This window comes from Poecilia mexicana, unplaced genomic scaffold (genome assembly GCF_051168715.1).
Source record: "Poecilia mexicana isolate PSO_F unplaced genomic scaffold, ASM5116871v1 scaffold_16, whole genome shotgun sequence".
In the NCBI taxonomy this organism is placed as follows: Eukaryota; Metazoa; Chordata; class Actinopteri; order Cyprinodontiformes; family Poeciliidae; genus Poecilia; species Poecilia mexicana.
The window spans coordinates 21,152,166-21,168,187 of record NW_028263385.1 but is presented as its reverse complement, the minus strand read 5'-3'; the positions used below and the strand labels follow the sequence as shown (position 1 = coordinate 21,168,187).

General features: G+C 38.6%; 1 protein-coding gene across 1 annotated transcript in view; it reads left to right on the top strand.

Moving 5' to 3' along the window:
* The window catches only part of sntb1 (syntrophin, basic 1), a 41,807-nt gene that overhangs the window by 23,342 nt on the left and 2,443 nt on the right, over positions 1 to 16,022 (top strand). The window contains exons 3-7 of the mRNA XM_088014130.1: positions 2,258 to 2,375; positions 2,528 to 2,617; positions 5,017 to 5,153; positions 6,568 to 6,764; positions 13,296 to 13,525. Coding sequence (XP_087870256.1) covers positions 2,258 to 2,375; positions 2,528 to 2,617; positions 5,017 to 5,153; positions 6,568 to 6,764; positions 13,296 to 13,525 — 772 coding nt within the window. The remainder of the gene's footprint in view (positions 1 to 2,257; positions 2,376 to 2,527; positions 2,618 to 5,016; positions 5,154 to 6,567; positions 6,765 to 13,295; positions 13,526 to 16,022) is intronic.

The window sequence follows — 16,022 nt, the reverse complement described above, 5'->3', positions numbered from 1 at the left end:
AAAAAATCGGCCTCAGGCTGCTTTTCAGTTCACGGATCACCCACGCGCTCTATTCTTAGAAGGTCAGTGAACGGTGAATTGGGATAAGTGAAAAAAAAAAACTATAGAATATTCTAACAAGGAAAACATTAAAAGTAATGTTTCACTGTTTAGAACACAAATTCAGTCAGTATTGGTTAAAGTGTTATGCCATTGGTGATATCTATATACTGTGCCTTGCAAAAGGATTCACTGCTCTTGAACTTTGGTAAGTTTGTTCACATTACAACTATAGAAATGTTTTAGATTTCATTGGTATTTTATGTGAAAAACAAAGTAAAGCAACAGAGATGTGTATTTATTTTTTATTTAGTCCCTCTAAATGAAATGCCTGAAGAAGTCACATGCTTAAAATTGTCTCTTTGCTTAATCTCAGTATAAGTCCAATTCATTTTTTATTGAACATTGGTGGACAAATGGCATCATGAAGACCGAGGAACACGGTTGGAAAAAGAAAGGTTGTGATACAATAGCTTTGAGAATCTCACATACCTGTAGCTCTAGGCAATCAATCTTCAGATAATGGAAGAATATGTCAAACCTGCAAACCTACCAAGACATGCCTAACAAGCACAACAAGCAGACAAAAGGCCCATTTTAACTCTGAAAGTGCTGCATGAGTCAAGGTGGGAGAATCTTTTGACAAGACAACTATTAGTTTAGATCTTCACAAATCTTACCTTTATGGAAGAATACCAAAAAAAAAGAAAATTGTTGTAAAAGAAATTCCTGCCTACAGCTTGCCATAACCCATGTGAGTGACCTGCGTGCATCACCCTGAAAACTTTGAAGCCTACCTTGAAATATGGCCTCAACGGCGTCTTTATATGACAATGTTTAGTGCAGGGCAATCCTGAAGGAAACCTGCCTAAAGATGTATCTCAATACAGCCTGGGCTATAATGGACTGATTTAGACTGAAGCATATTCATGCATTAGAATGGTCCAGTCAAAGCACGAAGCTAAATCCAACCAAGGAACTGTCGCATGAAGATAATAATATTTCTATGAGAACAGCCGTGTGAAGAAAATGATTCTGTAACAGCTTTGCAGTAATCTAATCTGATGTTCTCTTCTCGCTCTGAACGCTTCTATTTTGCATTTCTGTAAGCTCTTTTGCCAATGAAGTGCTGCCAGTGCAACATATTTAAAGAGCCTCCTCCACCAAACACAGATCTGCCTCTGAGGTTCCTCCCCTCCACTCCTCCTTGGCCTTGGTTATTTAGCAACCTGGCTTTTTACAGGAACCCGTTCAAAACTTTAACCCAGAGCAACACCAGGAGTTGATTTAATGTAGATGGTGTTTTTACTGGCAGCGATGCTGTTGAATAGGGAATGCATGGTATTCTTCAGAGATGCAAGAAATCTTTCATTATTAGGTAAAGTAAAGGTGCGAAGAGAAGCTGAAACCATTGCAGCTTAAGCAACAACAAACGACTGGATAGATGATGAGTTTTTTGGCAATTTCTTTTCAGCTCTTTTTTTTTTTTTTTTACCTTTTTTTTCCCCACATCAGTTATTTTATATTCTTCCAGCATGGATAAATGTCAGCGAGAGTTAGACATTTACATACCTCTGTAATCTCTGTTTGATCAAAAACTCTATTTCAATTTAATTTTTTTTTTATTTAAAAGTTGCTCCTTTGCTAATCTTTCTTATATATTTTTTTTTCTTCTTCTTCCAAGCACTTGAGTATCAGCCTACCTTCTCTTCTATTCATGCTGCACAATGAAGAAAGAGTTAACCGCATTGTTCTTTAGCAGCAACCACATGCACCTTTTTAAAATTCATACTCTGAGTGCACACAATCAAAGCGCCATCCAGAGAGATCGAGAAGGGTATGCTTTGCCTCTCCTGACCAGAAATGCTCCCATTTGAAATGAACAAATTGTTTATGGAAATTTACTGAGATACAGCTATTTGTCATTTCTCCCACACACAGAATGCATGGGTATTTCTGTATTTTCAGCTTGCTTGAATTAACTCAAATTTTAACACACTTTTTCACCGAGTGCACACAATGAAGTGGATGGCATAAATGGAACATCTGTTAAATGCTGATAGGTAATTGGGTAGCAGTTTTGTTTCTATGCCAAATTAGAATTGCCTGATTAGGGTGGGGACATACTTTTGTTTTATAAAGGCTTTTTTTTTTTTCCTCCCTCAATGAACCAGAGAGGTTGAAAGCTTTACTAACTTTTCCTTATCTCCTCCTCCAGACAACTGGAGCTGCACAGTCCTGACGCCAGGCACACCATCGTGCTCCGATGCCCAGACCAACCATCTGCCCTGTCCTGGTTCTCTTCCATGCACTCGGTCACATCCACGCTGGCACAGGTCTGTCTCCTCTGTGAATCGTTTTTTACAGGAAGCTCTTATCATCACAGTACATTTAGATGTCAGCGACCGTTGCACGACTCCTCTGAACTGCTCTGAGGGTGGTGCATGCCGAATGACTCTCCAGGCTTAAACCTGTCACCCCATCACAGCGAGCGGCGGCAGAAGTCGTCCAGAATACATCCAGGACAGGAGTAGCTGGCAGCAAAGAGATCCGACACCTGGGATGGCTGGCAGGGAAGGTAGGTGTGTGTGTGTGTGTGCGTGTGTGCATGTGTGTGTGTGTGTGTGTGTGTGTGTGCGTGTGTGTGCTTCAAATGGTCCAGAAATGAATTTGTCTTTTTACAGTCATGCTGTTTGATTTTGTTGAAGGGTAAGAACTCATAATGTACAGCAGTGAATTTAATACGAAAGAATAGAATATGTACTATGTTAATCCTTAAAGAAACATAAACACTGCATGGTAAAATCTATGTAATAATAACCAACTAAAACACAATATATAAAGTTGTATGACCAATACGCCCACAAGATTATTGCTTGAATCAGACGTTGAAAGCTGGGAACCAGACTTGTTGCTCCTGCCAATAGGGGGCAACGATGTGCCTGTTTGTCAACTGTGTACTCAGAAGAGAAGAAAAAGCAATAACATTTGCGAGCTTTTTGTGTTGGTAACTACAGATAGCTGTAGTTAATGTTGAATTAGCTTGAGCGTATTAGGCTTTTGTTGTTTTAGAAAAAAGAGATTGATATAATATTCTGCTCAATTAAGCAAATTTGCTTGAAAACCAATTTTAAATTTAGTGTGTAGATGTAATGAAATGAATATAAATTGATTCTCCCAGTGAAACACAAGTAGATCAAGACATTTTTGTTTAAATATTTTAATGCCATGATACAATTTAAAGTTTGGTGTTTTTTACTCAAGTTTGTCATACAATGAGCATCACAGACCAGCCCATGGTGGAGTGAAATTTCCTTTAATTTTGCAAAGGGCTATTACAGCAGTGAAATGTATTGTGTGTGTGTATGTGTTTTGTGTGCTTTAATATTTAAATGTGTTTGATTTAGCTACATAATCCACTCTGTCCTCTAAACAAGTAAAAACAACCCCACATTAAAGCACCTAGAAAATGCAGTTTTTAAGTTTATTAAATGTGTGCTTTGTCACCCTTTCTTTTGTTGCAGAAAGTGTGAGATTGGTTTTCTGCATGTCACAGAGTTTCTGGTTAAGTGTGTTTAAAAGGAACTCAATAAGATGGGGTCGGAAGATGAAAACAGTCAGTGTGTTTGTGTGATTGTGTTTGTGTGCTTATGTTACCTGGGGCTGCATTCTTATTAGGAATTATCTTCAACTCCTGCACACGCACATGCGTACACGCACGCGCACACATGCGACGTATTTGTGAATTTCACACGTACGCAGCTTCGCTCTCGCTTTCATATACAAACACCTGTGCAAATAGGCGCACACATCCATATCTATCTAATTTAGCCCTCATGAATTTGCCAATATTTGATCCTCCAAATGCAGTACAATACTGTTACTTAGCAACATATCCTCATTATGTTAAAAAGCTGACCCTCGACCCTCTGAATCCCACTGCACGATTGGTTGAAGCAGAACTTCAAAGAGCTACTTTGGATTCCTCGGCTCGGCAGCAGATAAGCTCTCATAATGAGAAGAGTTCTGGAGCATTGTCACATAAAATGCACATGAATTGTGTGAGTGTGCATGTGTGTGACAGATAGAGAGAAAGAGTGTGTGTGTGTGTGTGTGTGCGTGCGTGTGTGTGTGTGTGTGTGTGTGTGTGTGTGTGTGTGTGTGTGTGTGTGTGTGTGTGTGTGTGTGTAAGTGAGAGGCTTGTGGAGATGAGTGAGTGTGGAGGCAAAGCAAATGGATAGAGAAGGTGTACTTGCATCTCCACAACAGCTAAGTTCACTTTTATCTCACTTTTTGTTGGATACGCAACACAAAGCTAGAGACGAACTGTCATGGGTCCAGGATTTACTTGTTTGTTTTTGGCATTTTACACATTAAGCACAAAAACATGTAGATTAACAGATCCGTCACCCTGTGCAGCACGCAACTAATCAAATTCAACTTGAGTGGCCCTGCAGGAAGAGTTGCTTAGTTGGTCTCTTGACATTACATTCAGTAATCACTTGCTCAGTTTAAATTAATCAGCAATCTAGTACTCATTAAGTGTGTTATTTCTTTTTTCTGCTGGTCAAACTCTATTTCTCAGCCAGGTATGTAAATAATAAAGTTAAATTTGTCATAAATTTGCATAATAAGCTGCTGTATACTATTGTGCTTGACTTAGGACAAAATCAAAATCCACAATTGCATTATGTTAGGAGTTAAATCCCCTGATTAGTGTAATCATTTTAATGAGTTTCAGACTGAGGGAAAGAAAGGAAGAAAGCAAGGCAAAGGACAAAGCACAGAATAATGTGTCATACCGTAGGCCATGGCAGTGTTTGTACTTTGCAAAATAACTAACCTGAATCGAATGAACAGGTTGCACGTTTTTACCGCTGCATTTTTTTTAAATTATTGTTCAGTTCTTCATTACTCAGCATATGGCTGGATGGGAGCAGCTGTTCCTCCCTCAATGTTTATCTGTTTATGCGGCAGACGGAGAGTGAGAAGCAGTGCTGGAAACCGGTCCTGGTGGTGGTGACGGAGAAGGACTTGTTGCTGTACGACAGTTTGCCTCGAAGCAAGGAGGCCTGGCAAAACCCTTCACACAATTTTCCACTTTTAGCAACACGGTAGGTAGCTTTACGAACACAAACATACAGAAATGTGCAAGATCTTAAAAAAAAAAACAGCTGAAGATAAATTAATTTCTTTCCATAGTTTACTTCCCTGACATTCTGAATAAAAGCAATAGAAAATTAATTATCATTTATTAATAATACTTTTTATGAAAGTAAAGTTTGAAAATCTTTACAAAGGTCTTGATTTAATTTGGCAATTAACATACCAAATGTGTAATTGCACATCATTGTCCACCTGGCTTTGCTCTCATTGTGCGTATTTTCTTTCCTTTTGTTTTTGTCTGAATTTTTAAAATGCAACTAATTTTGTTATGATGGAGCTTTAATTTTCATTAAGAACAGCAATAATAAATAAAAAGTGTTTGCCCTCAGATTTCTTTTAGTTCAGTCTTTTTTGGCACAGCTAGCTGTTTCAGAATGTCAGACTGAGGTTGACTGAGGAAAAACAAACGGTAGTTTTCACACATTTCTCTCATTTATTAAGGAAAAAGCTATCTAAATCACCCTGGCCCTGTGTGAAACAGTCCTCTGCTATGATTTTTAAATAATGAGTAATAAAATAATTTGAAGACCTGTCTCATGTTTGCTACATATATATAAGACTTTGGAAAAAATACTCTGCAAGCTGATGAGAAAAAAATGTGAAACATTTTGGAAACTTGTGCCTCCCATTAAATCAAGTGTGACGTTCCACGACTGCTTTACTAATTCAGCACCAAAATGAGTCGGATCCATGAATTCAGCACGATACCAGAACAAAACTAAGGAAACGTGCAGGTATCAGTTCAATAACTTTAAGCTTAAACTCTTGCTTTCAATAGCAGGACAATGATCAACAGAAACACTAGCAAGTTTACTTCTGAGTGGCTCAAAAAATAAATAAAATGAAGGTTTTTGAAATAACCTCGTCAAAGTTCAGATATTATTCTACTTTAGATGTTGTAGTGTAACCTGAAGCAAGTCATTCAGGCATGAAACCCTCTAATGTGGCTAAGTCAAGAAGACTCTGCAAAGAAGAGCGGAAGAAAATATCTTCTGAGTAAAGTAAAGGGCTCACCACAGAAGCCAGGTGACAGTTGTTTCTGCCACGCTTGGTTCAGCTGGGTTTTAGGTTTGAGGACAGTTACTGTTTCTCACAAGGTCAGGTTGGTTTGGATTTTTTTTTTTGCCTAGACATAATAAGGATGTAATTTCAAAAAAAAATTGCAGTGTTGAATGATCTGAAACATGTCAGTTTGATAAAAACTCTTGAAAGCAACATCAGCATGCGTTGCACATATTAGCATATTAGATGAATAAATAACTTACCGATACTAAAATGGTATTCATTAAATCTTTGTTTTAAGCTTGCTTAAAAAAAATCTACATACAATATGTCTGATTTTAACATGTGTCATTCTTGCAGCCTGGTCCACTCTGGTCCTGACCGGGGGTCGCCGTGTTCTGGCACCGAGCTGTTTTTTGCCACTCGGACTGGCACGCGACTCGGCATCGAAACTCACCTTTTCCGGACTGAGACCACGAAGGATTTGTCCATGTGGACGAGACACATTGTCAACGGCTGTCATGCGTCAGCTGAGATGATCAAAGAAGTCACAACAAGTGAGTTTTAGTACATTCACACTGTCATAAAACATTCACACAAATAGACACTTTAGATAAGAGAAAGACAGAAAAAGCATAAAGGATGGGAAGAGCAAGGTGAACTGTCCTGGTCACTTTACGGGTTTCTGCAACACTTCCTCAGATTGGTTCTGGCGTCTAGTGACACAAGCGCTTCCAGAGAGATTTAGGAGTCTGCAGCGGAAACCACTGCCTTGGGTCAAGCAAACCTGGAATCGCTGCATAAAGCAATATGTGTACATGTGAGAACAGACTCCCACATCCTCTGAGATAGAAGAGCCTCTTTGATATAAGACGACAGCCATATGGAAGATGTAGACAAAGCACTTGCTATTTATAGCAAGGAATTTTGTGTGAAAATGTGTGCATTTGCTGTTTGGCATTGAATATGTGTTGTTTAAGGGGATCGGAGTATAAACCCCCCTCTCTCATGGCCTCCGTCTTTCTCAAAGCACAAAATGTCCTGGGAAATGCTCCTTTCCCCTGAGTCCTCCTCAAGTTTCCATGTGCCAAATTAAGCTTCACCTCAGACTCTATCTGTGAAACTGTGTGCTTCCAAACCTCATATGATACACACAATAGTTCATCTGTCATTTACCTCCAAACTCCTGTTAAACTCACCCACAGCCTGTCTCAGCCCACTGTTGCTCGGCATCAAAAGATGGAGTTGAACAGTCTCCATGACCTTGATGCAATCAAGCTGGTAGTTCTGTGGGAGAGTGTGTTCCTGTGTGTGTGGACACGGTTTGATTGCCGTGTTCCTAGTCTCCTGGCTCTGTGCTCTATCTGTCTCACTCTCAACGTTAATAAGATATGTAATCAGTAAAACAATCCGCAGCAAGCTTTGGCCAACTGTTTTTTATTCGGTTTCTACTGCAAACACAGTAAAGTGATGTTTTATTGCTTTTAAAGTGGATAGAGCAATTCATTCCTTACGTTACGCATCTGTCATGAAGTTAATCCTTTCTGTCTGCTGGAAAACATCTTTGAGTCCCTGTTAAATATGCTTCAATTCTCCATATGTCTCTACCTACCACTATGTTTAGTGTATAATATTTTTGGTTTAGCTTAAGCAATGTTAGCCTTTCTGCAGGCATGTTTCTAAGAACATGGTGCATGTGAAGGGTGGTTCTTGGTGAGGAGATGAAGTATGTACAGGAATGTGCAAAAGTGTTGACTCACTACATTTAAAAACAAATGTATTTATATGTTTTTTTTTAGATCTTCACCTTAAGATCCATAAGATCTTCAGGCTGTTTAAACTTTGGTTGCTTTTACAACAATTTTCACTTCATTCTCTGCTCACTTACTAATTGTTTCTGTTGGCTAATAAACTGTATTTTTTTTTGTGCATGTATCATTTTTAAACCAGTCAGACTTTTAAGTCCAATGAGTCTCGAGAAAACTTTCCAAGAAAAATGTGGATAATTGTTGATGCAGATTACAAGAAGTTATTGTTTCCCTGGAGCAAAATATGAAGAACTTGGGGCTGGTTTAAAACGTTTTTTCTATTGCAGTATTTTTACCAAACGTATTCACCGACGCACACGGATCATTGCATGTGGGTGTTTTACTCACTTCCGTTGAAACAGGTGTATGAAATGCATCATCAAGGCACACAGGCTGCTTCTACAAATATCTGCATATTAGCTTAACTTGCTTTCTCACAAGAGCTCAGTGAATTCCAGTGAACTCCTGCTTCCTTCAATACAAAAAGTGAATGTAGGTTTAGCCGCTGCCAGGAGAAAAGTACTTGAACGGGTAGGCAGATTTATTACTTTTACTTTACTTTTGACAATAAATTTCACACTGGAGTAACGTAGTATTTTACCTAATCCTCTCAGAGATTTTGGAAGCAACAGTTTTCCAAAAGTATCTCCAGCATGTCAGTCTTAAAAGACCAACAACCCATGAGAAATTGGACCAGTTTACTATTTCATGGCAGAAGTTTTTCTTGTTATTTAATGGGACCATTTTGATTTGACGACATAATGTAAAATTTATAAGGTTTAAAAAAATATGAAATCCTCAAAAAACTGAGAACTTTCCCTCAGAGCACCTTTAAAAAGCTGAGCTAAATTGTAGTTGAAAAATTATCCTAAAAATTATTTAATTGTCATTAAACATGCTAGCTAATTAAATAGTTTCATAAAAAAAATATTTGCCTTTGCCTCACCATAGCTTTTCATTTAAACTGAGTTTCATAGAGAAACACCAGTTTCTCAGTCAGGTCGTGCAGAGGTAGCAAAGTAATTTTACAGTTCCCCGTGAAGGAGTGTGACATTGCATACAAAATACATTCACTCGTATTTTAAGCACTTACCAGGCATCATCCCGCTGACCTTGTCAGCTTCTTTATCTTTAGAACATCCTAAACTCTGATGCTTTATTCTTTGTCAGGGCTCACAGTGAAGATTTGCTCTGAAGATAGATTAACCCTTAGTCACTCAACAGGCGGTGAGACGCTCTTTGGGGATGTTAAAGGGGAAGTGAATTTGTACGGCTCCGAAATCAAGTTTCACTTGACCTTCTGGCGCATCTTATTTTGCGATAATAATGCTGATAATTTCAGCAAACAGCAGGCGTGTTCTGTTTCATAGATATTCCACTTCAAATCAAAAATGTTTTCAAAAACACTTTCTTTTTGTGCTAGAAAGTCTTGTTTACTGTGTTTCGGATTTAAAATGCAAGAAGAACGCACCTGAAGTCAAATGTTGCAGCTAGGAAGTGAGAGTTTTCTGAGCAGAAAAGACAAACAGGAGGAAGCAGCTTGATTTCCTACTTCCATCAACACAGAATTAAATTGATTCTAATATGATTAGAATCAAACTAATTAAATTAGGGGGAAAGTTTACACTAAACTAGGGAAACATTGCATTTTTTTTTTTTTTTTTTTTTTGGTTTGTTTTACTCATAATTCTGTGTAATAGTGATGCTCTTTAAAGGAGTAGGTCAGAACTCTGTTAGGTCATGATAAAGAGTTATGAGCAGTAAATATCTTTATTTATTTTGATGTTTTAATTTAGAATGAAACTATATAAGTCCTTCTGAACCAAGAGACTAAAGAGAACTTCTATAGTTTTGGAATAAAGCCGGTTTCAAAAATGTCCTTTAAATAATCCATCTGTTTGCATTGGTGTGTTTTTTTTTATATATATATAATAAAACTAATATTGAATTGCATGAATAATATAAGGGTGGTGTAACAGACAAGATATCATGTTTTTTTTCCTATTTTTTTTTTTTTAAGATACTTGCTGCTTATGTCAGGATATCTCCTCAAAAATCCTGAACTATTCCTTTAAGCTACCCAAATCTTTGAGCCAACAATATAGAGATGCTTTTTTTTTTTGTGGTTTTGTTCACAAAAAGTTTGAGACGTGCCTCTATTCTAAGTTGAAGATGTAAAGATTTGCTTAAAGTCAGCAATCCTTCATCTCTGGCTTCTTGAACTTCTCATTAAAGTGTTTGTCAGAGTGAAGTCTGCAAAACTTGTTTAATTGCTTTTGGGGTCACCGGGGTGGTCTTGGTGAACAGGTAAACAGCGTAATGACTTGAAGCTCTTTAAAAATCAAATTAACTCAGCGGTGGTGGAAAACTAATCTATTAACCTGCTGTGACACTTGAAGTCGTGTGCAGCTTCGAAATCTCAGGTACTTTTCAATCCCAACGACCTATAAGTTCAAGATAAAAGTCTGAAAAACAGATTTTGTCCTTTAGTAACCTTTTAGTTGAAAGACCAAAAGTGGTCTCAGACGTAGTGTACTGTCCAGTGTTACCCTGGTTTATTCCCTCACTCTGTTATCGCTCTCTGATCCTCCATCGTTCCTCGTCTCCTCCACTCATGTCAGAAAAGGGGTCTTTGTTGCAGCATGAAAAGCCCCTTTATGCGAGCGCGTATTCTGATGGGAAACCCTGCTTTCCCTGCCGAACAACGTGCTCAGATAGAAGAGTACAGTTTCAGGTCTAAAATTCAGCAAAGACCGGCACTCTTTCATCCATTTGAAGCCCTTTTTATCCCTATAGAGGTGCGATGGTTCCGCCACGCCGTTCATTAGATTTATATTACACTGTTATTTTGCATAATGTTACCATTTGATTAAGTGTCTGTGCTCTGGCTGTAGAGGTCTGACTATTTGAAGGAAAGTCTGATAAACCTCAGTGGTCAGCCAGATTAAGTTGTTGAAGTACTTCAGTGATTAAAAAATGGTTCCCTTGACAAATGACAAAAGATGTGTGACCCCAGTCAGACAGTTTGAAGGCAGTGTTACAAAATACTGGGGAAATATATGTAAACTTCAAAGGTTTTTGCTGCTGTAATTTGAGGTGATTTGATTTTACATTTAGTTTAACATACGACTTTAGCTATTTTTTGTTTCTTTTTTAACTCAGAAACATTTCAACACTCAACTCTTCTCACTAATATTGACAGGAAGGGGAGTATCAGTTAATTAGTTGCCTGAAAGTTAATGATTTTTCTTTGCTTGGAATCGGCCCGTTTATGTTTATGTTATTTTGACTGCAACCAATTAAAAATTCTGGAGCCGGATTCCGGACTGGAACCAGGAAGAGACAGACTGCATTGGCTCAATTCAAATGTGCAACAGCCCCTCTTAGGAATAGCTTTTCAAATAATTTTTTACGGTTTGTCATCAAAATGTCTCCAAAGCTGCATGTTTATCACAGGGCTTTTGCTATAGCACCCCCATCCTTGTAATAATGCATTTAGGGGTTCATTGTACACCTCTTTTTGCCAACTTTTTTTTTTTTTTTGCTTTAAATTTTCTCTGTAAACAAAGTTGATTTGGTAAATTCCTACATTCAGGTTTTGATTGGTGGATTGTTTTTCAGTGGACAACTGCTGCTACTGTAAGTGGCAATCAGCTCACCAGCTGTGATTGTAATTGCGAATAAGTGCATGAACATGCTTATAAAGCGATGCCCCGGCTAAACCATGAAGTCCATCACAACATTGCTACATTTGTTAATCTTATACAAAGCCAGAAAATGAATTCAACATGCATTGCTATGGTTTTGAGAAAAGAACAACCTGTTAATAGTCAGAGACAACCTGCAAGGGGAGACTTTCCTCATACATGCACATGCATGAGGAAACAAACATGCATTCATGCACTGAAATGATAATCACCGGCACATAACAATATTTCAGCTTCTTTATGTTATTTCAGGTTACTTTTTTTGCAACCAGTAGTATGGCCTACACACCTTTATTGCCATATATAAGCACACTTAGATACCCTCCTCTACACACAGAGACACATGCACACACACTCATCTTTCTCTGGCTTTCAGCAAACACTGGAGAGACAACAACTCCTCTCGCTTGTTGTCTCTTTGTCAAACAAACTCACAGCTTGGTAGATCAGATGTCATTGAGATGGGAGCTTACTGTACGCTGTAAATAAACTTCTCGGCATGTCACCTCAATGTCTGCCATTGTCAGGGCGTGAGTACTCAGCTGTTTTTGACAAATAAAAGAACGTGTCCCACGGTGGCGCTGTGCAGGGATGAGACAAAGACAACGGAGGCTACACTTAAAAAGAGCGAGTTGATGAAGATGGCGGGCTTCGCTCGGCTTTCAGGCGAGACGCCTGCTGTGAGGAGAGGAGAGCGGGCTGGAAATAAGTGGCAAGAAATGGTGTAAATCTGAGAAATTGCGCTCTCTGTTTACGGCGAGATCTTCAACAGGAGAGCAATACGGGTCACTGAAATGTTGCAACCCTGAGGTGGATTCGTGAAGCAAACATGTGAGATGCATTAATTAGAGGAAAGACGATGGGTGTACGGTGCTTTGCGGACGTTTTCACATCCATTGAAGTTTTCTATAATTTGTCTCATTATAACATGTTTTTGGGGACGTTGCTGTGATAATAAGTAACACACCAATGCAGAGCAGTTTTAAGGCGGAAAGGAAATAATATATGATTCTGACCTTTTTTTTTTTTTGATGAATATAAATCTGAAAAGCACGGCATGCAAATGTTATTATTGTTTTTGTTGGATTACATTTAAAATGCTATCTGTACACACAGTCCTATTTTAAAGCACAACGGTGGCAGTCTTGAGCAGCTGTCCCTGGAAGAAAGGTGGATGGTGGATGGAGATGTTGGAGGCTGCGAAATAATTAAGCAGGTTCACCTTCAAGCAGGACAAAAGCCTCTGAACATACAGAGAGAGCTGTAATAGAATGATTCAGATGAGTGCATTTGTGTTAGGATGGCCTAATCAAATTTGCTAGACAAATTTTGCCCCTTATCATCTGTTGACAGAAATAACGCCTTGAAAATACAAGTCTGTGCATAATTAATCTACATAATGTTACATATGCTATAAATGTTTCACTTAGTCAAATAAAATAACTTTTCAATAAAATTCTAATTTATTGAACACAACTGTATTGGGAATGATTTCTGTTTCTGCTATTCTTGCATTACAAAGAAGATGTATTCATTAACATCCTAAATAGTCACAATATCCTCTGTTTCCCAGGTTGCTTGTACCAGAGTCAGGAGTGCCGGCTGGTGATTCACTACGAGAAGGGCTTCTCTGTGCTAGCTGACCCAAAAGTAGGAGACGGGGAGGACGGCGAGGAGAGAGTAATTGACACATCGGTCAAGCCCCAAGTGCTCCTCTCCTACCCCTTTGAAAAACTAAAAATGTCTGCGGACGACGGCGTACGCATGCTCCTTCTGGACTTTGGAGGGAAGGAGGGAGAGATTGTAAGTTCCCAAAGGCGTTGATTTGACATTTAAGATGCATCAGAAAATGCTTTTTCCTCTTATGCTTGTGTTCTTCTAAAACCAAAAGGGCTAAATAAAATAAGCCTCTTCTGAGGGGAAAAAAGAAAATCAATTTAATAGATTATCTTTTTTTTTTTTTTTTTTTTAGTAATTGTGTCCGTGTGACCTCTTTGGCGCCTTTATGACACACAGAAACACACGTGCCAGCTATGCGCACGATGCACTCTGCCACCATTGTTGCGGCCGGCACAGTATGAAAGACATTCGTAATGCTGTCTGTTCCATCTATGAATGGATGAGAACCAGCCACTTGGCAGCAGCCCTGGACGGGGGGGACGCCACATGAGCGAAAGGCTGTCGTATTTCATGCATCGCCCCAGTCAGTTTAAATATGGCTATTGGTCCCCTGAAAAAACGATGAAAATGCAGACATTTTCATCAAAGAAAGGCCCCCGAACGCCCCGGACAGAATGTGAAAAGTGGACATGTCTGGAGAAAAGAGGACACTTGATCACCTTTTAGATTTAGAGGTTTATGTACTACTTCTTGCTAGACTTGCTTCGGCTAGCATCTTCACAAGGTCTCTGTTCTGAGACTGATGACACAGAAGCAGTCCTTCTTGAAAAATGGTGCTTATGCTGCTAAATTGTAGCCAAAGATGAACCACTTTTTTATATATCTAAGTTAATTATCAAAATTTTCCCATGATATCATTCAAGGAAGCAGCATGTTTGAGATTTTGCCCTAAAGTCCATTTACACATGAGCCTTCAAATATTCCAAATTAAGACAATTAAGCAATTAAAAATAATTGTGGTGGTCCTGACTGTAAAACAGGGAATACTTTATTGTATCTAAATGTCGGTTATTGAGCAAAACAGAAGAATATATAGTCTCCTTATACAGCATATGTAAGTATCTGGCTCCAACTACGTGCATGGCATATTATTTTTATCTTTAAAATATCAAATTATTATACATACCACACACAGAGAGAATCATGTGGAGATTAATTACGAGTAAATGCAAACCAAGAAGTAACCGACGCTCCACCAAAGTTAATAAAAACCCAATTACTGTCTCAGAAAAAAAAAGCTTCACTGCTACACAGCATTCCTATGTGTCCTTTCCATCGTAGCATTTCAGATTGAAAAATAAATGTAAATTGATCAAATTTAGAATTAAATATCAAATAACCAGAGCTGCGATAAAAGTAATGACTTCAGAGCATGCAGTGGTGTTTTTACCAACGTGTTGCTGAGGCATTCACTGCCTCGCACCAAAGTAAAAAAAAAAACCAGAGCAACTCATTCTGTCTCTAAGGGGGGGCTTCTGCCGAATAAAGCGAGAAACAATCTGCGGCGTAAAGTGTACATGACAAGAAGAAGCAAAGGAAGTAAGTGCTGCTAAAAGTAAATTACAGCACTTCGTTAGGAAATAACACCTGGAATGAAATGGATGTGACGAACTAGTCCTTACACGGCAGTATTTCAGGCGCAGGTTTTCCTAGAAAATAGCCTGTCAACGACTGTAAGACTTTTAATCTGTTTGCTGCTCTCAGCGGCTCTCTGAATAAAGTGCTGCTGCATATGGGAGCAAAGTAATCAGGTTTTATCAATGTAATGAGCTAAGTTTCTTTGTTCACCGTGCTTACCACAAATTTGTTAACATCTAGTTGGTTATTTATCTCTTTTTTTTTTTTTTTACTTTGTCTACCAAGAGGCCTGCTGCTTTATTATTCTTAACTTGTCGCTGTGTGGTGGATAAAAAGTCACTCTGAAAACGGCGATATGGTCTCCCTGAGCTCCTTAGATTGAAAAAATTGGAAACTGAAGTGATGTATTAATGCTTCAGACTGTAACGACAGTCCTCATATACAGTACTCAGACAGAAACGCTCAGTTCTGACTGCTCTCCTTATGCTCAAGGCAAACAAGCAGAGACTTCTAAGCACCGATTCAAAACCCTCTCTTGGCTACTTGAGCAGAACAGATTTCGTCGTCTGTATTATTTCTGAATCCAAGCACAGTTTCAGACGAGCTTTGATAAACAATCCCAAGGCACTTGTGGATGCAGCTGACAGCTCATTAGCTCAATGTTTGAAAGTCAGCTGCGTGACATTTTCTCACTGTTTACTATAGTTTTCAACTTGGCAGGAACTGTGTGCATGTCTAATTTATCAGGCTACCCTGATCTATCCAGTCAGGGAACCGTTTTCTGACCGACAAAGATTTCTTGCTCGGCCATGGTTTTGTTTTAATTGAACAATGTTGACAGGTAGCCTCTGATTTCGTTTCACACACCGATCACATGAACTACAGCTATAATTTAGACATCTAGAAGTTGAACCAATGGGTTTTAGCAGATCTGAAGCGAGTCATCATGAGGATTTGATTTTTACATGGTGCCCATCTAAAGTGTGGTTTACAGTATTTAATGTACCAAAAGAATAAATTAAATGTCTGTTTTTATGAAGTA